The sequence below is a fragment of the Neolamprologus brichardi genome, chromosome 1 (genome assembly GCF_056152115.1).
Source record: "Neolamprologus brichardi isolate AB-2024 chromosome 1, ASM5615211v1, whole genome shotgun sequence".
Taxonomy (NCBI): domain Eukaryota; kingdom Metazoa; phylum Chordata; class Actinopteri; order Cichliformes; family Cichlidae; genus Neolamprologus; species Neolamprologus brichardi.
Genome location: NC_142104.1, coordinates 29,179,020 through 29,206,212, shown reverse-complemented (window position 1 = coordinate 29,206,212; position 27,193 = coordinate 29,179,020). Strand labels below are relative to the sequence as shown.

At 41.0% G+C, this 27,193-nt stretch overlaps 1 protein-coding gene across 5 annotated transcripts; it reads right to left on the bottom strand.

The window, feature by feature from the left end:
- Positions 1-1,940: 1,940 nt before the first annotated feature.
- Positions 1,941-27,193, bottom strand: gramd2aa (GRAM domain containing 2Aa). Of its 5 annotated transcripts, none has more exons than XM_006793852.3 (12): positions 26,879-27,193; positions 17,667-17,771; positions 12,034-12,091; positions 10,637-10,937; positions 9,815-9,918; positions 9,176-9,274; positions 7,341-7,412; positions 7,181-7,237; positions 6,373-6,550; positions 4,349-4,442; positions 3,407-3,511; positions 1,941-2,962 (listed from the first exon to the last, which is right to left on the bottom strand). In XM_006793852.3, exons 1-12 carry the CDS (start codon positions 27,016-27,018, stop codon positions 2,959-2,961), a joined length of 1,317 nt encoding a protein of 438 aa, XP_006793915.1. In that variant the 5' UTR covers positions 27,019-27,193; the 3' UTR covers positions 1,941-2,958. The 5 variants fall into 5 exon arrangements, with proteins under 5 accessions (XP_006793915.1, XP_035765018.1, XP_006793917.1 ...); XM_035909125.2 differs by having other exon boundaries at positions 10,637-10,709; XM_006793854.3 differs by lacking the exon at positions 26,879-27,193 and adding an exon at positions 25,660-25,923.

The window sequence follows — 27,193 nt, the reverse complement described above, 5'->3', positions numbered from 1 at the left end:
TTATTACATGAAACACAGACACAGTTACTCAGATAGAAATGTGACTGCACAGTAATGTGAGTGCCAGCCATATTACAGAAAACTGTCATTATAAGACAGGGAGAATTTTGCTCTACCGTGATTTATACTGACTCTTGGGTGATTCTGGAGCAAAAATGAGTCAATACAGACGTTGTGTGCCAAATGAAATCAGTAAGAGTTTTACACTGAATAATTGATGCTGCTTTCACTCTTTGCTGAGCGGCTGTATTTAATTTCAGACACTGGGTGGAGTTTAGGGCTCCGTTCTGCTAATTCTGCCTAAATCACTTATGCACATCTTTGAGCAGCAACATGAGATTTTATTTAAAATTTAAACTGCACCGCATTCAAACACACACACACACACACACACACACACACACACACACACACACACACACACACACACACACACACACACACACACACACACACACAGATGTGGATGATTAGCCTGTTAAATGTGCTATTACAAATGATAGATGAAGGATGCCTCTTGTTGCCTACTATGAGCTTCATATTACTTAAGGCAAAAGTTGGTCTGGAGGCATGGATCCATCCTTCTTTATATACAGTCTATGATCAGTATAAACCCACAACAGCACCAACAAACAAAATAGCATCGACTGCAGCGTTCAAGTATTCATAATTTCAAATGTGAGGCTGTTAAGGAGGGACATGTGCATAAAGCAGTGTACAGGAGGTCTGTAGTTTTTTTGTTGATGATGTAGCATGCCATTAAATATTCAGTGCTGGGTTTAAATATTAACTATACTCTGAGTGTACAACAAGGTCAATTAGTCCCGTAGGAAACGAGTCCCTCTTATTCACTTTTCTCAATTCAACTGACATGTTTTTATTATGTCTGTACGACTCTGTGGGCACTGTGATCTGACTCATTAAGAGGACAGTCTGGGCTGCAGATGGCCTTTGAAATCAAACTGAACGATGCTGCAGTGGTTTGGACGTCACCTCACAGCAAGAAGCTTCTCGAGTCGACTGGAACGTTTCCGTGCGGAGTTTGTTCTCCATGCATGTTTGTGGGTTTGCTCCAGAGCTCCAGCTTCCTCCCACAGTCCAAAGGCACGAGGCTTGGATATCACCGACTGTAGGTGTGAATGTGAGGGTTCAGTTTAATCGACTACCTGGGATCGACTCCAACCCTCCGATTGTTGTATGGATGAATTTGTCATTTAATGCGCTCCTCCAGAGAAGCAGATCTATTATCTGTTTTGTTTTTATTAATTTAATCTAATTGAATTACTCACCTGTGATTTTCTGCTTCCTCAGACTAGCTTTAGTGAATATTTGTATTTAAATAAGCAAATCTTTACCCTCAGGGTAACACGTAACGAGGACTCCACGTCATTAATCAACAACACATTTGTCGCATTGCTGTTTGGCTCTGGGTTTAGTTAAAAACTGAATCGAGCCCCACGTCATTCCTAAGGTCATACGGTTCCTGTGCAGGATGAGAAACCTCTTTCTTGGGTTTATTGAGCACCACGTGATTTTCAGTGATGATGTCTATGTGGCATGTATTCCTTTCTAAAGTCAAGGTTGTTTTTCATAGTTAAAATGTTACAAAGCAGACATTTTCAGCGCATGAAAAACGGCGACAATTTATTAAATTTAAACTGATTTCATCAGAAAGAAAACCCGTGCCAGTGATGTTCGGCCAACGTACCGTATGTAATTTATTAAGTGCCGAGTGCTTCTGCCAACATCGTGGGCCAGTTTTATAATTTAGCCTGAGCTGTGGAGGTTACTGAAATTTGCAGTGGTCTTGGAGTCCAGCCTTTTTGTGGTCGTGTATGCAGTGCCAATATGACAGCATGGAAAACCAGACAGTAAAAGTCTTGGCACCCAAATTGACGGGAAAACAAGTAAAAGCCAGAGACTTTTTCTCTCTCTTTTGCTTATTTACACTATTTTCCAATTTAATTCATAGGGATTTCACAAAATAGGACTCGAGGGCTACATGTCACATGTCTGAAAACTCATCATCAGCCAACAATATGACACATCAGTGTTATTTTAAGTCTTAACTCTTCATTTGAAACGTATGAAAGAACCTGGGGAACACCTGCCACGCAGCTGACTAGTGATACAATGAAAAACAAAGGAGATGCATGTCATCTAATCGTCCCATTCACATTACAGTTAACACCCACAAGGGATGTGATCGTTCCACTTTATCAAATTATATGACGTATAACTTCATTCAGTCAACAGTCTGTGCTTGCAACATTACCTTTTTTCATAAATATCATGAAAAATGATTCAAACAGTCACATACGTCTGAAATCATGTGGACCTGTACTAAGAGAAAGTGCATAGTGGTAACTAGTTTTATCCTTTGAAATGAGGTTAAATAAGAAGAATACATCTGGTTCAGTCCAGTTTTTGTCAGTCACAGTATGGTGAGATGTGCAAGCTACACCCATAACGTGCCTGACGTCTTCATTCTCAGTCTTTTTTCAAGTAATTAATGTGTTGAATTATCGCTCAGCTAGTAAAAAAAAAAAGACGAGTGCCACAAACAGCAGATTCTACAGTAATCTACTCATTATTTCAGGATCGCCTTACACTGAGGCGTCACCAGGTTAAAGACGAAATGTCGGAGAGAAGGACAGGTCCTGGGAGACAATCATAATCTAAAGTAAAAAGCTACTTTATAGTTAGAAAAAAATAGACAGTCTGTTTGCATAGTCTGGAAGTGATCACTGATTGGGAACTCGTTCCCCGGTGGGAAAGTCCATAAGGAGCCCGGAGTTGGGTTGTTGTTGCACCTTTGCGCGGTGCAGCTGGTGCAGAGGTTGGTCTGTTCTGGGCTCTAAGCAGGTCCTGGATCTGTGCAGAAGGGCATCGTCGACTCTGAGGCGGGAGGAGAGCAAACAGCAGCCAGTCGGAAGGCTCACAGCAGACAGCGGTTGGTTATCTAGATGAGGAGAAAGCAGCCTGGTAGTGGACTCTGACACCAGAAATGTGCTGTTATTTATCAGTCTTTACACCTGCTCCCACATACAGCAGTACTGCACAGCATTAATCAGTACTGTTCCTGCTAAACAGAATTAACAAAATACAAGAATATCATAAAATAATACAGTATAATAATCATAACTTAATAATATTGCTGAAATTTTTATTTATTTCTGCAAATTACAGTTATAATTATTCAGATTATACTTTTTTAGCCTTTATTTTTGTTTGCAATAGCAGACAGAACAGCAGGGATAGAGCAACAGGGAATAACAGGTCGGGCTAAACCCAGTCCTCTGCAGTGTGGTTGCAAATTTAACCAGGTGAGCCATACCAGCACCCATATTACACAGTTTAACATTATTTAAATCACTGACGATGCCACTGACACCACGTTACTTACCTTTCTCTCAGGGGTAAATTTGGGTTACCAAGGAAAGACAGCTGCTGCTCCAGACTGCACACACGGAAGGCCAAGTAGCACGATGACAAGATGAGGAGAATAATACTAAAGACAGAAGAAAAGATGCACGCGTTGGTCTAATTAAAAGTGTATGTCATCTTTGCTGATAGTAATGACTCTTGTAACAAAGTATGAGGGCTGTAATGCCTTTTGATGAACACTGGGTGGCAGCATTTGGCTACACTGTCCTGCAACAACTCAGCCTAAAGAAGAGTAAGAACTGATTCTGTAACAATCATGTCCTTTCTTTCTTATTATGCAGCCACAGTCATTCATTACAATAATAATAATAATAATAATAATAATAATAATAATAATAATAATAATAATAATAATAATAATAATAATAATAAGAAGAAGAAGAAGAAGAAGAAGAAGAAGAAGAAGAAGAAGAAATGTTGGGACTTTTATATAATATAACTTAGCTGTAGTTTTTAAAATATACTCTGCATTATTACATAGTGATAATAACATGATGATTTACCTATTTATCTACTTCTGAATAAGTCTGTTATATCTCAGAGAGATTAGTCTCTTCCTCTTATTCAGACAGGGGTCAGCAACATGATAAACAGCTAGCAGATTGACCTAATGCCTTCTGGATAATGCACAGTCTCCCAGGTGGAGGAAGGAGCACATGATGTCCTAAAGATAAATGATTTATTTATATAAGAGACAAATCTTGGAAAAGTTTCATGGGAGGAAACTTGTTGTGTGGAAAAATACAAAATACAAGGTGTTTTATCAGCTCTGACCCCCTGTGTTCACTATGAGTCAATCATCCACTATTTATATTTCTGCATTAGTGTGTGTGTGTGAGTCAGCTCCTGGAGGAGATGAAGGTGGTGTTGTTGGTGTCTGTATGTTCCTCGGTATACTCACAGCAGGGTGAAGAACTTGAGCAGCTGGTACTCCATCTGGCCCAACTCTGCCACTGGCTCAGATAAAAGACCTCTGTCTGTCTGCAGAGCTCGCTCTGTAACACACACACACAGTATAATAAAACCATTAATAGTGGTTGACTGTGCCACATAGTCCCCTTTAAATATTGCTGCCTGTCTACCACTCATATGCAATTACAATGCTTTCATATATTCCCTGAAAACGATATCCAGAGTTGAGGAGTCATAAATAGATACTCTAATTCTGTTTCTACCTTTTTCTTCATTCACTGTAAACAGTGCAAACAGTGTGTGTCATACAGAACCACAGCCTCCATACTGCTCTGTTATTATTACACGGTGGCTGACATGTGCATTCTTCTTTTTTACACTGTGGCGTGTTTTTATAGTGAGATAAAACAATTGTAATACAGGTGTTGACTTACATCCCAGCTTTCCAGTCCACAGGCGAGCTGTGACAATAACGTACACAAAAGCTCACGCTGATCTGACATTTAATAGAGAGCAACATTATTGGAGGAGAGTATGTAGAAACGATATTCAGCAGATAGCACGAAAGCTGTCCTCACACAACTTGGACGGCAGAAATTGCTCGTCATAATCTCTACTTAATCTGCACCCGCCCAAAGCTTTTTAATACAAGCCCCTCAAATGATTTAATCTCCATTTGAGGCTTAATGTGTTGTTGCATAAGAAGAACGTTGCAATCCAAAAGTAATTACTCTCTCAATGCCCCCCTCTCACACACATGTTCTGTCTGCACAGCATTCAACTAACAATAAAAATGTTAAACAGCAAATAAGTGTTGCTCAAACAAAAACAATTTAATAAGAGTATAGCATCAATTTAATCGAACTTCTGGGATATTTTTTGATTCTTTTCCCTACTCATCTTTTCTGACTGTTGTTTTTAGTTTTGCATTTGGCAAACATGGTAACTTGGTTCAGGATGACTGATTGGTGGTGGGTCAGTGATGGTCTGGGGAGGCATATCCATGGAGGGACACACAGATTTCTACTGGCCAGACAACGGCAACCTGACTGCCATTGGGTATCGCATGAAATCCTTAGACCCACTGTCAGACCCTACGCTGGTGCAGTGGGTCCTGGGTTCCTCCTGGTACACGATGTCGGCCTCATTTGGCAAGAGGATGCAGGAATTGATAATGCTGACTGGCTTCCACTCTTGGAAGCCTAAATCCAATAAAGCACCTCGGGGGCATTGTGTTTCTGTCAAGGTTGCACCTCAGACTGTCCAGGAACTCAGTGATGCCCGGGTCCAGATCCAAGATCAATTTCAACATTTTTTCCACTTTGATTTTTGGGTTATATTTAAATTCAGCCCTCCAAAGGCTGCTCATTTTCATTCCCATCAAACAATGTGGCATCCAGCCCATCTTTATAGATATCCAGCATGAAGATTCTTTTTCCCCATCGAGATCTGATATGTTTTCAAAGTGTTGCTTTCATATTTTTGAGCAGTGTCTATTAATGTTTAATTGATTAGTCTTCTTCTACTAAATCAATGACATTTAGAAAACACATAGTAACAACATGTCTTCAGTCTCTCCAAATTTAATTTACCTCATACTAAAAATAACTTCCTCTTACCCCTAAACCTCACAGATTAACACCTCCTTACATCTTAGAATTTTTATTCGCCCCCCAAAATGAAAATGTTTAAAATAAAGCTACAATACAATACTCACTCTTAGAGTGCATTATGCAGGTACTTTATTCCACTGCCCTGCTGGGAGTAGATTTTCTTTCCATGCTGCACTCCTGTGAAAATCTGTACCTTTACCACTGGGACGTGTTATACAGAAAGATAATTTATTATTTTTAAACGGAGACTGAAAACCCGCTTGTGAGATTACTTCCCTTTTTTTGCGTCATAAAACTCAATTAGTCAAAACTCACAAGACCCTGCGATTACGTGGCCTTGCGTGAAGCCTTGACCTTTGTATCTATGATGTAACACTGCATCATTATCTAGTTTTATCACCTTCGAGTTGCTGCTCTGATTTGAAGGGTGTGTCCGTGGCACTCAGGCTGCTGGTTGAGTTCCCCAGGAGGTCGGGGAGGGAGGAGGACACAGACACGACCGAGGGTTTCCTTCTCCACTTTAACACTGATGGGAATTCATCAACCACTGGGAACACGTCTGGAGCTGGGAAGTCATCCTGTGGCACAGGAGGAAGAGAACAACAGATCAACACATGAGCTGTCAGCACACGTCTGGTTTTAGTCTAAATAAATGGTTATTATATTATTAATATAGTAAAGCCTCTTTGAAAGTAAAAAGCCTTAAATTAGATCAAAGCCTGTAAGGTTGCAAGGGAAAGAAATCTGGGTGTAAATAATTTTGTTTTGGTAATAATGCAGGTATAAACTTTTAAAAGCTCTTGGATGTTTCACTTTTGCCGTAGTATGATAACATGATAATCAAACACCCTGTTTCCATGATTATTATCAGTCCAGGTTAGAGTATGATCAAGGACAAGTACGTTAACAGAACTTAATTATTCCTTCACGCAAAAGCTGTTCTGTCGCAGTGTAACCTGTGGTGTGTGTGTGTGTTCATGCACACAAACACACAAGGTGACTTCAGAGAGCTCTTTGATAGCATCTTGCAGACTCGAGGAATAATGCACTGTGAGGCTGCAGCTGCAACAAAATGATCTATTGATCCTGTCTGTGTAGGAAGGTTAGTCAGCCCTCTGATCAGTGTTTCAAGCTACTTCAGGGGTACACTTGCTTTAATTTTTACAGTTTTAAGGTTTTAAGTGGTTTCTCTCAGTGTCCTCACTGACCAGGGATAAGGTCGGCTCCTCCATGAACTGCTTCAAGCTCAGACTCTTCCCATTGACCTGAAGAGGAAAAGCAGATCACTTCTGTAACTAACATGTACACCACGACAAATTAAATTAGCAGTGTAGCTCTATATGTGTGTGTGTGTCCTCCATCTGTCACCTGCAGGTGTGTGCAGATCCTGCGGAGGACGTCATATACACTGTCTCTTGATAGCAGAGACACAAATACATACTGAGAACATAAAAAAGAGAAACGGGGAAATAAACATTCAGTTAACTTTATCATTATAATTTTTACTGTGCAGTAAACACCTGAGAACAACACAGCAGCGTGACACCTGACAGGTGTATACCCATGCAGCCAGTTAAGGTTTCTATTTACAATTTTGAGAAGACCCTCAGTTTAGATAAGAGATTATTTCTGTTTCACATTCCCCCTGCCTCCCCCATAACACTAATGCTTATGATGTTAGTCCGCATGCAGTACATTTATGGCTGCAGACAAGCATAAAAATATTTTGATTCTGATTTTACTGAATTGAAAAAATCTGTTAAAAGTCACCTGGACTTTTACTGATCCCATTTTGGCTCACGTACCAATATTCCTTTGACCTGGATGGAAATTTGAATCACTGTGCGTTTGCGCGTTATCAGTCGCTTTTAAGATGATAAACAGTCCCGACTAATTATGCTATGTCTGTCACATGCTTCAACAGAGGTTTGTCTTTAATTCCTTAAATAAAATGACGCTATAAAGTAACGTGCTGTCCAGTGAGTCACACTACGTGATGTAAATATAACAACGATTTATCTTCTGAGGTCATTTAGTTGGTAGGAATGGATTTTAGCATGCAAAGAATGTAAACATGTATTTGATCAGCTGAGTTAGTGTAAGGAGAAATAAAGAAAGAATGAAAGAAACTGAAGGTAAAGACAGAGGTTGTATATCCTGGTAGGCAGATTTTTACAGTGGGAAGATCCATTGTTAGAATATTTAATGAATACTTCTGTGATTTGGTGCATTATATAGGTCGTATAATGACAGAATAGCTTTAACCTTTTTGATTCTCATAATGCTGAGGAAGCTGCTCCTTTGTCTATATGTGTGCGGACATATGTCTGCTCCAATTAGAAAGAATATTCAGTAAAATATTTCCTTGTAAAACAAACAAACAAACTAAACATCTGTCTCTCTGTCTTTATCGATTTAGCTTTATAGCAGAACATTTTAAAACAGGACAACAATGAAAACAATGATCTCCGTTCTATCTTGTCAGCTGACAGTATTTCTAACCTTGATATGTAGTTTATATGTAACGCAGCACAGTTAATGTTTGACCACATTACTCTATAAATATAGGGCAACATGATAGAGTTCAGTTGTAAATTACTAGAGTGCTGCCACTTCTGTGGGTTTTTATGAATCACAACTTTAAATTTTTTGCGTTCACCATTTTTTTTATCATTCCTTTCGAGTGAGCAAATCATGCTTTTAAAAATGAGTTAATTTGCCCTTCTTCTCTCCCTCAGCACAATGCGCGGTGCACACAAATAATTAATTTGGTGGAACAATTCATTAAAACATTTTTCACCCTCTGGGCCAAACTGACTTCAGTGTGTTTATAGGACTTTTTTTTTGCGCAGTACTAATTGGCAGTTGAAGATGAATTACCCAGATTTAACTAGATGCTAATGTAACTATTATTATTCACGCATTGTTGGGGCCAGGGCAAGAGCTGAAAGGTGCAAATTGTCCTTGAAAGCACCACCTGATGAGAGGTTAAATCTGGTGTGACAGGAAGTTAAGAGGCTCATCTTAACATTGCTGTAATGGTGGAAAAACCTTTCGCTCTCTTGTGTTAGCAAGCTGGGACTTCACTCTGCTTCTAACTATAGCACCGTTCTATTTTTTTCCATCTCGGCTTCAGTGGAAAAAACGCCCTTGCTGAGCTAATCAGCATTAGCATTTCAGTTTATGGTGACTGTAATGCTTACCTTCTGACCGGTGTCTGTGGTGATAGCCAAGCCATTGGGTACGAGGCCTGCTGTTTTGTGCTTCTTCACCAGCCTCACAGAAACGACAGGGATGGCCACCTAAGGAAAAAAATAGATTTTTAAAGCAGGGGTGATAAGGAAATAACACCCTTGTGATCTCAGTAGATGGTAACAGGGAAGGTAGAGCTAATATCCATTGAGGAAAAGCCCTCAGAGAAAGCTCAAAGTGGACATGAAGCGTGTCTTATTTCAGTCAGAATGTGAGGAATGCAGTCTGAATAAGTAGCTTATTGTCACTGAAATGTTAGGAGAGGTTTGGTTTCAAGGAAATGAAGGAAAAGGTACACTGCACAACATCAAAGAGAAAATAACATAGCTGATTAAGGTTAAAGGTTCAGTAAGTCTAACTGGTCCTCGTATATAAATTCACCGCACATACAGACAGACAGAGGTATTTTATACGTAGAAGGCTGTGAAACTTCACCTCAGTCTGTAAGCCTGACTGACTTTCAGACAAATAATTTGTCCGATCAGTTTGTAAGTTTTTCAGATCCGCTTGTCAGACTCTGACAGGGAGTAACCCGGTTCAAGTTTCTCAGTCGGTTTAAATTTATTAAGCTGTCTGCCAGTCATTCGTACCTTGATGTCCTTGCCGAAGAGGTTGGCATAGAAACACAGCCAGTTTCTGGAAATGTATAGCCGGCCTTGTAGGAGGATATCTCGAAGAAGAGCGCAGGAGTACACTGAGGATAGAAGAGACAAAAGCTCTTCTAACAACAGTAAAACTTGATGAAGAAAACCTTAAAAAGCTTAGTAAAAAAAAAATAGTTCTACTAAAAATATTTTTACTTAAAAACCTGAAAAGCAAAGTACATGCCCTCTGCATGCACATTAATGTCTGCCAACAAAAAAAAGAAGCTCCATTTATTTCTCACTATCGAGTTTCAGTAGAGGGAGCTATGAATGAAAGAACGGATGAGTGACTTCTGATGCAGCTCTAGTTTGTGAGGTGATGGATGGGTGAAGCTGCAGCTCTGGTCAGGACTGAGCAGAGCCGTGTGAAGCCACCGAGGCTACACCGTGACAGTTGGACGGTCAGTAAATCCCTTCAAACTGTATGACTACGTCTCGCTAAACATCTTATTTTCTATTTTTACACGATATACAAAAGATTAAAGGTGTGGTTAGGGAGGAGTTGGAGATGTTTAAAGGCACCTGAAAAGCCCGAGGTTGAGTTACATAAAAGAAAAGAACAATATAAAATGGATTAAGTTACCTTTTTAATGAATAACATGTAATGACTCATTCGTTGCAACTTCAAGGTCGCCAAACATTTTATTTCTAATTCATTCATAACAGCCACCAATTAAACTAATCTTTTTCATTCTGATGATTGCTTAACTGACTCACTTCAGTTACTATACATGAGCAGCTTGAGCCAAACAGAGTAAAAAACAGTACCTTTCATGAGGATCTCATCCTTGGGCACGCACTGGAACAGTTTGTGGTACTGCGAGTTGTACTTGCTGACAGTCTGTGCAGAGGGACAGGGCAGAGTCATGAGCAGCTCCTTGGCGGACCGGCCTGCCTGCACAGCGCCGGAACCACCGCCGCCACCGGCCACTCCGGCTCCGCTCGGCGCAGACGCCACCCTCTCCCTCAAAGGACGCGAGTTCTGCACCAGGCTCAGCACGTTGGCACCATACTCACACACACACTCGCGAACATCCAAGGCCTGGAGCAAGCTGCTGCAAGACACACACTGTTCCCCTGTCGTCGGTCAGTACTGTGACAGAGGACTGCCTCTGTGCAACTACCTCTAGTCAACACGTCCTACAAACACACACGTGGCTCTAATGTGCGGACCTACACACACACAACACACACGCGCTGCAGACGCCTCGGTTTTTACAGCCACTGAGCTCTTTCACAACTACGAGGTTGTCTTTCTCTTCCTCAGATACACCTCCAGTGACACTACACTTTACAGCACCCAGCTGACACCCTCCCTCTTCTCCTTTACACACATACACACACTCTGCCCTCATCTATAAAAAAACACTGGTACTCCTCACTGCTCTCACTTGAAGTGTGCTCTTTTTCTGCCTTTACTTTTCCTCTTCTCCTCTGTCAGCATCTCGTCTGTAGTGTCAGTCTCTCACACCTAAAATTCTTCCCGTGTTCAAAGAAGAAAAACATCCATTTTCCTCCCCCGAATGCACAACAGAGCTCATTCATTCCCCACCCTCCTCTCTCGCAGCTCGACTCACTTCCACCTCTAGCTATCTCCAGCACAAGATTAAGTTTCTTCTTTTTTTGTGTCGAGTTGTAGCTCATCTATCTTTCCTTCAACTCGTAGGTGCTCTGTTTGTTATTATCTGCTGCTCCTGTTTTTGTCTTTCTATTAATAGCTCACGCTAGAGCAGCTCCTGTCGTCAGGACTATGGAGCTTACAGTAGGTTACAGTAATTCAGACGGCTCAAATGCCACTGTGTGAAAGCTGCAACCATTACTGGGGGATGATTTGTTGACAAATTTGTAGTTCAAATGGTATTATGGGGTTTAGTTTGTGGTGCGGTTGTATTATTTCTACTCACTGATGACAATGTTGCTGTAAATTCTCTTTTAATGGGGCAAGAATCTGGTACAAACGTAAAATCCAAATGTCCAAATGTTTCTTTATCATCTTAACCACATGAAATAAAAAGGAATCAATTGATGTGACTAATGACTAAGCGCATTTATCTGCTTTCAAATTTAATTTAGCAGTACAGAGAAAGAGTATTTAATGTAAAATACAATTAACTGGACTTGAGTCACAGACACAGTTAGGAGCAAAAAGAAGAGATCAGACTCACCGAGCCCCTGTAACACTTCTTCAAATCTTCATAGGACAGGTCTTCAATCAGCTGAAACCTGTGATAAAACAAAAATAAATACACTTAGTTATAATGACATATGACATGCCATCTATCGCCAGCTCATCTCAATGTGCTGTTTAAAAACATTCGTTTTTAAAAAATATAAGAACACTTGAAGACGGATTGACGTCGTCACGTGAGCTAAACAAGGCAAAAATCATCATCGTGCCAAATGGTTAGTTAATCATCAGCATAAATGGAGGGAGATGTGGGCCGGCATAAAAAACAACATAAAGATAAACACTGAGCTGTTCAAACACAAAAAGTGGCCATGTCAGGAGATTATCTGTGTCACTCTTTTAATAGTAGATGAGCACACACGCGCACACACATATAGCTGGCATCCAACTTGCCTCAAGAGGAATAGTCAGAGTGTTGCAGCAGATGTCACAGCATGATACTCATATCTTTTGCTAAAGCAGACACACACACCCTCCCCCCAGCAGATAAAATCCAGTATAATCAGACCTTTAAGGAAAATGTCATTGAAACATACTGCTGTTCCAGTTAAGAGATTTAAAAGGAGAAGATATGTATGCAACAATAAAGAGTAAAAGGCAGGGTGTTCTCAATGGTTTCTTTTCTGAGAGACTTGCCTTTCTTCCTCTATTTTCTGAGAGCGCTGGGTGATTGACAGCGAGCACAGCAAGATGTAAGGCAGCGCTGATACGAAAAGAGCGCTGCTGAAGGAGATACTGATAAATCAGGAGCTCTGGCCGAACCAAATTGAAGCTTCGCGTGCTCTGTGATGAGTTATCACACTGCCTGGAAGCCACTTCTCGCACTGTGCGAGAGTAAGAGGCTTCAAACGAAGGGCAGAAAGTGAAACTTGGTATATTCCATCACACAGAACACAAGTCTGTTGCATCACCTCAAAGTCATTGCTCTCACATTACGAGTAAAAACATACTGTTAAAATATGAAGAAGCCTTCAAGTGTCAGATCAATTATTCGTCAGTCTTATTTTTACACAAATACAGTACAAATCCATCATTTTCAGGCTGATCACAAAATATTTATAGATGTCACTGTATTTATAACTGTATTTTAACTACTTTTACCAACAGCCTTATTTACCTTTTTTCCGTACATTACGTACACAGAAAATCTACTTCTCAACATGACTTCTTCAGCATCACATTTTGTATTCTCCTTGAGAAGCGTCCTATACTTTATACAATGAGATGCTATTATGTAAAATCCCCCTCTCTGTTGCCCTTATAGCAGCAGGGCTGTCAGTGTCCCGTCTCTCCCCCAGAGGAGAAATGCTCCTCTGGGTAAGTAGATAGCATGACCTCTGTCCCTAAACAACTCTCTCTGACTCTGGTAGTTTTTTCCATGCAGCTCTTTGTCACCGTGGAGATGAGAATGACAAAGTCTGACCGCCGGGGTGCGTGTCACAATGACGCCAAGATAATTACATCACAGTTTAATTTAAGGTTAAACAGCTTTATTTAAAAATCACCAGCATCAGAAAAAATATTCGATAAAACTGAAAAATGTAGTACTAAATATTATATTATGTACTCTAAGTAATGTGAAAAAAGCCATGAGACCACGAGAAATCAATCTGATTATCAGTATGATTCAATATTTGCTAAAATGAGTATTTAAAGATGTTTCTCACGTGACTTTTTTAAAAAAAATATTATAATACAATATAATATCATTATAGCTATATTAAAGCTAGCCGCTACCAACTGAAATGTTAGAGAGTGAGACTTTTAAAAAGCAATAAAATAGTTTGGAGAACGAGCGGGAGATTTAAAAAGGACAGAAAGACGCCTCTAAAATAACGCTAAAGGACCAAAGTGATGACACACATGTTATGGTCACATGTTATGTAACTTCAAATTTACAAATACACCTACAGGGGTTTGAAAAAGTCAAAGTCCACTCGACACACATGACATGATCTTGCTCCGTGGACAGATTGCTCAGTTGTCTTGGAGACAGATATGCTGACATGTGAGCTCAGTAATCGTTTGCACCTTTCTTCAGTGTTTGCTTAAAGTTCTGAGTAAGAAGTGCAAACCTGAAAACAGCTCCATCTCTGTGACAACTGAGCCAACTCAAGGTGATAAATTAATGTTGTTGAAAAGATGAATCCTATATATCCAAGAAGGCTTAAAGTATAAAAGAGCAGAGGGTCTGATAAATGCTATGTCAGCCTACTGACTGTGTGACTTTGTGTGTGCGAGCTTGTCACTGTTGTTTACACAAGAGCAAAGCTGTTCCAGCACTGCCAGGTCTCCTGCTGGTACTCCTGTAAACCTCACAAACCTTAAAGTGATATATCTGTTGTATTATTCTAGGGTCTACCTTACAATATAAAGCGCCTTGAGGTGACTGTTGTTTTGATTTGGCGCCGTATCAATAGAATTGAATTGAATACCAGCCAACTTATATTATATGTCTGCTTAAAAACAAAACAAAACATTGACATCATCCAATCATGTACACAGACTGTATGAAAGGTGACCCAAATAATTGCTGATTATTGTAGAAGGGTCTTTAACCTGCACTCTCTCTGAGGGCCAGTGAGGATAGACTTCACTGGCTTCAAAATGAATTTTAGATTGCTGACTGTTAGTAACTTCCCCTGTGGTTGAATCCCACAGTAAGTATTTTTCTGATAGCATCAAGTTATCAAGTTTTATTATTCTGTGTCCAATGCATCTCTTAACTCCAAATGCTAAGCTTCACCTATGGGTGAAATCTCTAAGCTGAGGCTCAAAAACAGCAGTCTGTGACACCCATCTTTTATATACAGTCTTTGACAATGAATCCAAGTAGACTGTCTCTTTATAATCTGTATTTTAAATGTAATGAATTTATACTAATATATTGTGTTGTATTGTAGCATCTACTTGTATTGTGAGGTACATTAACTTACAAAATGTTACATGCTGTGAATTTTATAAGAAATTAATGACCCAAATATGTGAAAATTAAGTGTCATTAATACAAACGTAGAGACCAAAATAAATAATAAGTAAACCATAACCAAGCTAAATAAGAGCCATAATTTGGCCATTAGATGAGCAAACTAACCTCTGTTCAACCTTTCAAATGTTTCATTATTTAATGTAGTTTGCACTGGATGTGAAATTCACAGTTTTCCTCATTAAGCCCCCTCCCCCTCCAGGCTCCCCATCATCTTGTGACCACATTAGGAACAACAGAGCATGTGTGCTGCTCTGCCTCCCTGCCTGCTGGTTCCCGCCTATAAATAGGCTACACAGTGGCTCTGCACTCTCAGGTGGAGAGAAGAGAGTGATTATTAAAAACACAGGCGGGTCTGTGGGGACTAGTAGGCTCTCTAGTATTCTATCTCCATCTGTCTCCCTCTCACTCTCTCTTTTCCACCAGATCCAGCTTTTAATCAATACTGCAGGTGGATTTGGGCAAAAATCGGGACAAAAGTGCTTCGGGCATTCTCACATGACTGCAGGATAGCTGTGAATGTGGTTTGTGTTGAGATAAAGCATTTTTTACAGTACAAACAAGGTCACGTTGGAATGATACAGATATGGACAGCTCCACTAAAGTTTCGCTTTGTGTTTATTTTGGGCATTGTTCAGACGGTTTGAAATGCACAGGCTCGGGAGGAAATCATCAAATGTTTAGTGTGAGCCAAATACAGGAAAAACAAACAGTAATAACAGCAGCAAAATGTGTTGGATTTGTCCTGCACACAACATATACTGAGCAGCAACAACTTTCTCATAGAGCAGAAGACTGATCCTGACCATCACCTGAAGTTTGGAAATAAAAACAAAGTAAAATGCTGCCTGTGGCACGTGGGTTTGTGTGTGTATATGCATGCACTAGACTGTCACAGTGCCCTTGGCTGCGAGGCAAAATGGTGAAACTAATTACAAGCTCAAAGAATCCTAAATTGAATCCTAAAATTAGAAGGCGAACACCTCCCATCGGTGGCCAGTGTGGCAGTGGACTCGCAGTCAATAATTTAGCTGGAGGAGTGGAAACTGGGACTGGGAGCACTGAGAGAATACGTCTCTAAATGACACGTGTCCACGAGACGAGACAGGAATGATCGGGAGTTTAAAATCAAAGTGTTCTGAGTGGGAAATGAATAAGGTCACACAAGTGGGAAAAGTAAAGAACGTGTGAATTTTTTTGTCTGCGTGTCCTGAGAAAATCTGCGTTCATTTGAAATATTTCACACAGAAATCAGTAGAGCACACTAGAATCAATAAGAATTCTCACTGCTTTACAATAGTGCAGTAAATGTAAGACATTTAATAAAATAACTCATCCTTTACTTTCAGTTGAATCCTTTTTTGCTTTTGCTAATTTTAACTGAAATTAAAAAAACTACTGGTGCAGCAATTACTGAAATGACTAAAAATCTATATTTGTATGAGCTGTATGATTCAAACAAATGATTCCGTACAATAAAAGAGGTTAGATGGGTAAATATCTACTAATTCGTGGATTTTTAGCCCCTTTGAACGTTTGGTTTTACAGAATGTTCAATGCATCCTTCTTTAGTTACATTAAATTATTATTAACTTTTAATCAACTTACAATGATAAACACCAGGTAATGTCTAGCACCACGACATAGTGGAACATTTAACAGTTCGGAGCTAGGCACTAAATGAAAGTTATAGTTGAGACCAAAAGAGCTGTTGGACTAACAACAAAACAACAACAACAACAACAACAACAAAAAGTAGCCATGCCTAAAATCATGCTTTATCAAGTATTTGATTCTTTATGGGACTGTGTTTTACTAAATTAATATCATGTTGTATTAACTAAGTCTCAAAGTCAGTAACAGAGCTCATAAACTCATTAGTATCTACTGAGGTATTAATTGAAGAGGGAATTCAGGTCCTTTTCTCATACATTTCTAGAATTTCTGAGAAGTCAGAGGCTCTTCTGCATTGGCTTTACTTTAGAGCCATAAGTCTATCTTTTAGAAACAGTCTGTAAATATTTGCATGCTGGAACAGAGCTGCATTGAAGTGAGCTACACATAGGAAGTGGATCAAATATAGACGCACCGCTCATTGAGGTGCTACAAGTGGAAGCTAACGTGCATAAAGTGTTCAAGTCCCTGAGTCTACTGACACACCGTACACCTCAGGGCTAAATCCCATCCCAGAGCAGATTCCCCCGAGATTACATTGCTCCTGCCTTCAATCCTTCTTATATAACACACCAACACACACATGCAGTATATCTGCAGATGTGCGCACACACACGTCCATATGAATACTCACAAAAAGCATGATGCATTAGATTAAAGCACTTTATTACGAGTATAACTATAGCATGCCTCCCAAGCACATATATCTTCTTAAAGACCCTAAAGGGGGAAGAGAAAAAACATCCTGTCTGCAGTCTCTTTATGCGTGTTTGACCATTGTTTGACATCAAATACAGCTGAAATAAAAGCACAAAATAAGTGCTGTGAAAATAAATCTCCTAGGGCTGACACCCTTGACCGTGCACAGGATACAGATGGTGTGTGGGATGAAAAAAAAAACATGGAAAGAGTGTGGCGGAGCAGCGTGTGTTTGTGTGTGCAAGCTTTGCCTGAAGTGGCCGTGTGTGTCGTCGTCCTTGGAGGGGTCCAGGTCCTGCGTTGAAAGCAGGCCTATTTCTTCACTCTGCTCCTGCTGCTCAGTCATGCTCCTGGCCCTGGATACACAAACACACAGCTCTGTGTTAACAGCGGGTAACCTCTCTGCTCGATCTCCATGTAGACGTGTAAAAGAAATGGTTTGTTTTTGCCTCCGTGTTTGACTTTAAAGAGAGCTATTCCCAAAAACTTTATGGGCCAAACAAGTGGACTCTGTCTTCAAAATCAACACAGAGGTGATGCAACATTCAAAGTCTGACGCAGCTCACTGGCACTACATTAAAAATATCTACTTAGCGAAATAAATCTGTGTGCTTGTGCTTGTGTAAACTGGGTCAGTTTGTACCCTCTCCCAGATGTCTACAATGAAGCAGAGCACCCCAGAGGTTGTGCAGATGGCTGACCTGATCTGCTGCTGTGAGCTGACTCAAACATTTTTAAAAATACACTTTATACACTTATTCAGCGCCACGTGCGACGTGAAATTAATTTTTCTCGGATGAGAAAAGGAGAAGAACAAGCCATGAATATGACCATTGGTTGTGTGTGAGCTGCTCAGAACAATATCTCCTCGCAGGCTGTGATTGACAACAATCCGGGCAAAGCGTGATTCACACCAGGCTCGGTAAAGCGTGGATTCAGCAGAAACGCTGAGAGAACCAAATCTCAGCTCAGTGTTTACTGTGATGTATAATGAGGCAGATGGCAGCAAAAGGCTTTAAACAATCAAACACGCCTCACAATCTCCATTTATAATGAGGCTCCAAAGGCAAATGAATATAGACGATTCATCAGACCACTTAAAATAAACTAGAAAAACTTCATTCGTCACAGCATTTTGAGATGAATAAGTACCCTTAACTAATGTGACCTGTAATATTTTATTTGATGCTGCATGGTATTTAACACATCTGTTCATATGAAGAGAACTTTTTAGTAAAATGTCTGATCAATTTCCAGCTGTTATATACTTACCTGCATATGTAATCTTTTTAGTTACAATTTCAACTTTAAATCTGTTGCACATATCTGGTTGACTTCACCTGTCTAACGGCAAACAGCTGTTAAATATTTCCCAACCTTTTAAAACTACAGACTTTCGCGGCGCCGCTGCACTGGGCCCCGGTTCGGATGGGCCTGGGCCCCCCTTCCCTGGCGGGTCGTGGAGTATGGGGGTGCCTACTGGGGTCAGCGGGGGAGCTGGCCCCAGGGAGGGGTCACTTGCCCCTCCCTTCCTTCCCTCCCCATCTCCAGCTGCCTCCCTCTTCCCGCTCCACCACAACCATCCACACATGCAGGGCCTTGGAGTAGGGGTGTGTCACCAGGGTGCAGAGGAGGTAACCCCCCCCTCTGTCCCCTTCTGGCTGCCTCTGCCTCAATTTTATCCCACAACTTAGACATTCACATTACTCACACTCTCATTACACATACATTGAGGATCTTGGGGGTGGGCACGTTACACGGAATCCCAATTACCATCAGGGTGTACACCTCACCCCTGGCGTCGTTGCCCACCTCTCAATTTTAAATACACGTAGACATTGAGGGCTAGCAGGAGGGACTATGCGCTTACCTGCTGCTCTCTGGCAGGTGGCTCCATGCCCTCCTGGGTTTTAAATGCACCTTAGAACACACATACATCAACACTACAATGAGCGGGTGGAGGGAGGTTAGGAGTCTTCTCTCACCCTCGTTCTCTGCGGCCTGCTGGAGCAGGGGGGCTAGGAGGAGGAGTTGGCCGTCCGACTGGGGTCCGGAATGTGGGGCCTCCCTGCTGCTGCGGAGTCGGGGCGGTCTGCTTCTCCCCACTGCAGGGAAAAGGGTAACACAACCTGGGTCTGGGTGCAGTTCCCCCCTCCAGGGGCAAGGGTACCTAGACCCGGTTCGTAGAGTACACTTAGGAGTGTGATTGTGTGTACAGCGTCTCTTTATGTCTGTCTCCACGTTGGTTGAGTGTGGAGTAAGTGCATATGAGAGCATGAGGGTGGGAATGGATGTTTGTATCTGTGTGTGCCTGTATGTCTGTGTATATATGTCAGGTTGGGTATCAGACGCCACCTCTCTGAGGACATCTCAGGCCCTCCAAGGTTTGGAGGCCTATCTCCCCCCACCACTTCCCCTGCCGGGGGCGGACTCCCTCAGACATCGGTGCGTTGGTGGTTCTTTGTGTCCGGGGATGGGCGTCCAGGTACACACCGGCTCACTCCTTGGCGGCTGCTTATCGGGGCCTGGAGCCTGGGGCTCGCTTGGGCCACTTCGGAGGTGGGGTGCCCCCGGCCTCTCGGCCTGGGGCTCGGTCACTCAGGCACAGCTGGCTGCCGGCGGGGCTCACGGGCACGTCACTGCAACCCCCCCTGGCTTCTGCTCCGTGGCTGCTGAGTGACCCCTCATCTGGGACTCTCCTCAGCTCTTTCTGGGACAGTGGCACGGCTGCCCCTCTGTTGGTCTTTCTTGGTCTCTTGTGTTCTGGGGGCCTCTGGATGTCTGGAGTTTTGATTTCCTCCATACCCTTCATGCCCTGGAGGACGGGGCAGTGGCCCCCCACACCCTCTAGCAGATCATTACATGAAGGAACCTTTTAAGAAAACAAGCGCGTCCATGCTCACAGGTGTACACACGGGTGATCACACACACAAACGACACCCTTTTTGGCTCCTACCTCAAAGCACACTGTGCTGTCGATCTTACGTGCTGCACAATAATGTTTAATATTTAGTATTTACTGTCATATTCCCATATATCATTGTGATGTTGTTTATTCTATTACTCTCGTTTTCTTCTGCTTGTTTTCTTTTTTCTTTCTCAACAGGTGATCCAGGTGATCGATATATATATATTTTTTTCTGCTTATTCTGTTGGTTTTTGTTTTTTGCCCTTCTCCCCCGTCCCTCTTCTCAACTGTTTTTCTTTCCCTCTTTCTTTCTCCCTTTTCTTTCCCCCAGTCAAGTCTGTCCCGTATTCAGCAAGTGAAAATAAAATAAAGAATAAAAGGTGAATCAAATGGACCATTACGGCAAAGCTGGGATGGTCAATTTGGTAAAGAAAATCCGTTGGGCATCTTTCTTTGCCTTTAGACAATAATTCTGATGGCAAAAGAGCCAAACGGGACAGGCAAAAAAAAAAAAAAAAAAAAAAAGGAAGTTAAAACCAATAACACAATGTGCAAGTACAACATTAAAAGAAAAGTTGTATGTGGTTAGGTCAGGACTTATTTCAGTTATGTCATTGTTCTTGTATTTATTGCTTCTATTGGAAATTAATAAAAACCCATTATTAACAACCAAAAAAAAACAAAAAAAAACTACAGACTTTCAAGTGGTTCACAGTTTGGTTTGTTAATCTGTGGTTTGGGGAGGGGGGGGGGGGGGGGTGCATCTTGCAAGGCTTTGTGTCAGGAAGGGCCTCTAGCATAAAAATCTGCTAAATCAAACATGTGCAGCTACCATGTGACTAAGGGTGCAATCTACTTAAAGTAGCATCTACTGGCTTTTATCTAGTCCAAGGGTTTATCCAGTACTTTAAATAGGTGTTAACAAAACAGTGCATCAACAGTATAACAGTCCTTAGCAGTTAGCAGTTCTGACTGTGATTATCTCTGACTTTCAGCTAAACATTACGTCCATAGACACTATAAAACATGGAAGTAGCTTCGAGGTCTGACAAATTAAGAAAATGCATTAGTGCCTTTAACCTACATTTTATCTGAAGACCACCAGATGGCAATTGCTGTGGTTGCAAAAAGACTTGCGGACTCATAGAAGTGTATAGAAAAACAACTTTCTGATTTGACCTTGATAAACACTTTCCTCCTGAGTTAATGGGCTCAGTCACTCATTTTGGATCACATTGAATGAAAAATGATGTCTGGTTTGTGAAAACCTGGTCGTACAGTGGGGGAATTCACAACCCCACTAGCGGTTTCATAGTCTGCGCATCTTTTCAAATGTATTTTTCTGTGAAAACCTTCTTACAGCTCCAGCGTGGGACTTCAGAAACCAATGGATGGCTTCATGGTAGCTACGTCAGCCTCTAACGTAATTGTGTGAATGCTGAAAGGCATTCACACAATAGTTTGTCTCCTAACATTTGTCTACTTTTAGCTGACACCGCTTATTTGTTAATCCTTTCCATTAAGTCAATGGTCTACTTTTAGCTACAAATTTTAGCTTTTAGTTACTTTTAAAGATTTTAGCTTTTATTTATTAACACTTTTTATCCTTTACGTTTGACTTTTTTCCAGTTTGTGCATTCGCTAGGTTCCTATGTCTATCTATGACCAACATAATTGTGGAATCATAATTTTTTTAATATACCTTTACATATATGTTTGTCGAAATGGGTGTTTATGTATTCCCCCACCTATTTTATACACCTATTGTATAATTTGAAATTTCAGCACTGCCTTGCTCTCATTCCCACCGACTGAATAACGATCTCTGTAACTATATCTCACTCATTTTGATTGCAGTTTGCTTTGCCTCAAAGCTCAACATCACATTCATTTGAAATGTGTTCACTTCCTTTTTTCCAATTTGGATATATTTTTAAATAAAATTGTAATTAATTTTTGAATTGTCCTAGTAGTCCACAGTCTGTCTGGTACTCTTTGGGTACACAAAAAAGGTTTTACCCTTGTAGTGTTTGTGCTTTTACCACATAACAGCTTCACCTGAAAAGCTCTGGCCCATCTATTTTGTTTCCTCCCTCACCTGCGCATCTTTTTTTTCCACACATGCACACACAAACACATGCTTGCCCTGTGCTATACCTCTGGGAGAGGGGAAGTCTTTACCACCTGCTCTGGTTTAATTACAGGTGCAGATGGATATGGCTCCTGCATGCAGTTTCCAGTATATTATCTCTAATTGGCCAGAAGGCAGAAGTTTTGCGTCAGCCGCTGACCTGTTCAAACAATAGCTGTCTGTCTGGTGCTTGAGGTTACATCTGACTTGTTGTCTGTGATCACAGAGGACTAAATGGGAGGTGAAAGGCTGAATACATAAGTATAGGATATGTGGGGTCTTCACTCCGTAAGCAGAGTTTAAAGGATTCAGGAGCAGTATTTGAATTTGCCGGGAATTTGCATAAAGCTCACTTCTTTTTTTACACTTTTTCCTCTTCAGAATCAACATATAAAGGACTTGAATTAGTGCTTACTTAACAGTGTTTATTTTAATAATTAAAAAGAAAAAAACCTAATGTGTGAGACTTGTGCATTTGCAGAACAGAGGCTTTTTACAAAATATGGGTAAATGTTACTCCAAAGAGATATGGTGGAGTGAAAACCCAAGTTTAATGCAAAAAGTGAAGGTTTCTGCATCTGTATTTAAATATTTTTATACATTAATTGGCCTACTTTGAAAAGAAATACACACGGTTATTGTTTCCATTCATTTTCATTTGCTGTAGTCTGAAAATCTGCTTGCAAAGACATAAACTTGACTCAGTGGATACATAGATAAATGGACTTTTTACCTAACAGCTGCAATTCTTTTTCACATTTGCTTTTCACATGAGGTAAGACTTTAACTCATTCACAAGCTGCAGACTTACAGTCTAGACATTGTATAAAACATCTATAAAAATGCATCATAATGACCAACACAAACAACCCTGAGATAAACCAACTTTATATCGCTGTGAGTTTGTGAAGGATGTGAGGATGTTTAGGCCATCTAAAATAGGTTTTATTTAGTCTGAGTGGGTTTCCTGGAAGTAGACGATGAATGCTGCGTCAAATACACCACAACCTGTGATTTTCTCACAGTCATCTGGCTATATTAGCGTGTCTGTCTGGAAAATTATTACCTGCACTTAAACCTCTGATTAAAGTTGGACTGTTCATGTAATCCAGGAGTGCAAACTGAAACAAAATATACCAGGCTGACCAGTTTCTTAGGTAAATAAGAGGTGAGACACTCATTCATTATGTTGAACTCCAATGCTGCTGGAAAAAAAAAGCAGCCTGGTGAGCTCTGTCACAGTATTTCCAGACTAGGAGCATCATTCGAAGCTATCTGATAATGAATCCTTCCTGTTTTTGATGAGAAAGTTCAACGCGTAGTCGGTTTATGCGAAGGAACACGCTCTCAAAGCTCATAATTCATGAGATAATGACAAAGTGAATTTGCTGCTTTTCAGTTTTATATGACGCGGTTCAGATAAGAATCAGTTCATATAAAATGATTTAACAGGCTTCCTCTTCTACCCGTGCTCTGCCTCCACAAAGATGGCTGGATGTCCCCACGGAGCCACGAATGAATACATAATTAATACAGAGCTGGCTAAATATTCCAAAAGTAAGTTTTGCATTTTTCTCAACAAAACAGGGTGATGAATACTTCAGTCTGCTGCTGGAGCTGGGCAGGGAGTCAACGCTGCTGTAACTTGGAGTTTGTACCACGATTATGAGGCCAAACAATACACGGCCATTCATTAAACACACTGAGCCTCAAACTTAGCAACAAAGCAGCGTCCCACCTATCATCTTACGCCAGTGCTCATGAAGACAATACACACATGTATAAACTAAAGGTTGGGGTCTCTTCTAACCTTTGGCCTTTCTTTAGGCCAACTTTCATTCCTTCTGTCTCACTTTCTTTGTTTCTTGCATGAATGTTTTTCAGTTGAAAGCCATTCTTCTCTTCACCTCTCCTCTTCCATGTCCTTCTTTGTGTCTGGACATTTTTTGCTGTCACAAGACATCCCTCAATCCAATAAACTCTAATCTTGTTAAGGTTGCTCGTCACCGAGGTCGTCCGTGCGCTCTCTCCACCTCTCGCTTCCTCGTAGACCAGTGCACCAAGGAAAATACCTCCAAATGTCTTTTACAATCTAAAGTCAAGTCCATTTTTGAGGCTACTAAACCAAGAACTTTGTCTCTGATTAGATGCGTCAGTAATAAACCATCTGGGAAAAGTGTGCAGGAGAAAAGGTTTAATGTGTCTACAAACGCTGAAGGTGACTTCCTCTTATTGGGACATTGAAGCTGCCAGCAGGAGCTTTCTCTCATGTACAGCAAGTCAACCAAGAGTTTACTCATGAAAAACGCTAACCCAAGGGATATTTGTTTGGTTGGTGCATCACATGGCACGGGATAATTATTATTTTCTTTCGTTTTCTTTGTGTCCTTGAATCAGTCCGTCTATGAAACACATATACAGCCTTTGGACTGTGGCCTGCACTGCTTGAGACCAGACAAAGAAAAAAGAAACCCTCCCCATTGTGCAAGTACCTCAAAACAACCTTTGATGACAGACGTATGTTTTTAAAGCAGTACAACCCTTCAAAAGTCCATCTTACCTAAGACTTAATGGAGCAAAGTGATTAGTTTAAGGGGATTAGAGGATGAAGGGGAAATTAATAGCTTTGTTGAAAGGTTTCTAGTTACTTCTAGTTAGTAGCCCATTTAATAATTTATTTTTTTAATGTACGTATGTCGTGGCAAATCGATAGGCCACTAGCACCTTCAGTTTTAGTAGTAATAAACATGATGATTATGGGCTTGTAAACACGTTTTGAAAATAACTTTTTCAAGTGGCTACTTCAAGGATTTCTGCATACACATTATATTCGTGAAGCATATCCGCATGTTCAGCGCCTGACTTGGAATAAACGCCGCTTTTTACAGTATTCCCGTAAGCAGCAACGACGTGAAGCTAAACAAGACAATATCTGAATAACCGGAGCCCTTCAAAATAAAAGCAGGAGTTCAAATTTAGAATACAAATAGACATGCAGTAGGCTATAAGGGGCACTAAAACACACACAAAAAAGTAAATTTTGGTAAACTCCACGACCAGCAAGTATTCATACAGACCATTGACATCTCTAAATTCCTCAGTAAATCCCTAAAGGCATCACGGGTGCATTTACTTTTTTTTAAAGTCATTTCCGGAAGCATTGTTGTTTTTTTCTCGCTAGCTTGATTTACATAAGGTTTCCTACCTGTAGCTCAGAGGCTGCAGTCGCTTTTTCCTCTATGTTGTTTTCCAATAGCTCCACTAAATTCTTCAGGTCTTAGCGGTATTTCTCGTCAAATTCATTTTTTTATTTTTTGCTTTTCCACGACAAAATAACAAAAACACCCAGTTTCCCGCTACAATAATTAAAGCTTAAGCAGGGAAATAGGGCTGAGCTGCAGCGTCTTCACAAGTGAGTCCGAGTGTGAGGTGGGTTGAGCTTACCTATTAGCTAACTGTTTACAGCAGCCGGGGGATTACACGGTGGCTATTTTTTCCCCTCGCAGACGCTCAGAACAGCGCGGCTCGTTCATTTGCACGTGCAGAGATAACGGAAATTAAAAACATGACGTAAAAGATCAAACTAGTTAGATAGTTTTTTTTAACTGGGGGAGGGGTCGTGTCTCAGCTCTTAGTTATTGGCCACGTTATCCATGGAATAAAATTTAAAAAAAATTACATCTCAGAAGTATTTTTAAATAACTTTGTAAAGATTATTCAGCGTATCATTGTATCGCCTGCAAATTATCAGACTGCTGTTTTAGACTTACATTCATAGTAAACGACCAATAACTGACATGTAATGCTGCCTTGTTACATTGCAGATGTTTTGCACTCATATGGAAGCAACAAATGTGTCATCTGGTGCAAAACCATCAAGTGGAAGATTTAAAGGAGAATCGTTTAAGGCTATTTGAAGGGGTTCAGCCGCTGTCCCTCGTCTTTCTGTGCACATGTACAAACAGTAAAGGTTCAAGCATCAAGCTGTCTGTGTGCATTAAGTGCTCTGAGTCCAGACTCTAAGGTCAAACTGAGACTCTTTCCAGAGAGGATGTTGCACTGAAGAGTTTAACTTTTGGAATCGCAGTCCAAACACTGCTACTGAGTTGGGTCGTTTTAAGTTGACAGTGCCGCACAAATAAACCCTGAATCACACATTTTGTGGTGTCAGTGATGACTAATTGACTTATCGTAGACATGTGATAACTTGAACTGCTGACACATTTGTGGTGATCCCTTCATCCCTGCTTCTCCTCTGCCATTCATGTTTCAAAGCAGAAGCAAAAACACTTAAATTGAAAACTGATTTCCTACTGCTGTTTAAAACAGTGATCTTTTTTTCTTTTTGTAATGTATGCATGGATGGAATGCGTTCTTGAATGTGTAACCATCCTAAAAACACTTCCTGTGTGCTGTTCACTGACCTGGCTCTGCTGGCTGCTATCCTCTGACTGCAGTTACCATGAGGGTGGCGGTAGTGGGGGACCGGATAGTATCTGTCCTGGCCTGGGGCCTCGTCGGCTGGCAGGGCCTTAGGGCTGGCTGCGTAGATAGTGCATCCCATGAACACCTCCTAGAAGTCACCTTTAATGTCCTACAGTTAGCGGGTGTGAGTCGTCCTCAAGGTATCCTTCCTCTGAGCGGCCTGTCCTGCCCTGATGCCAGCCAGCTGCTCTGTGGAAAAGCCATTGGCTCAGCACATTGGTAACTTAACCCCTCCTTCCCTCTGAATCTCGCCT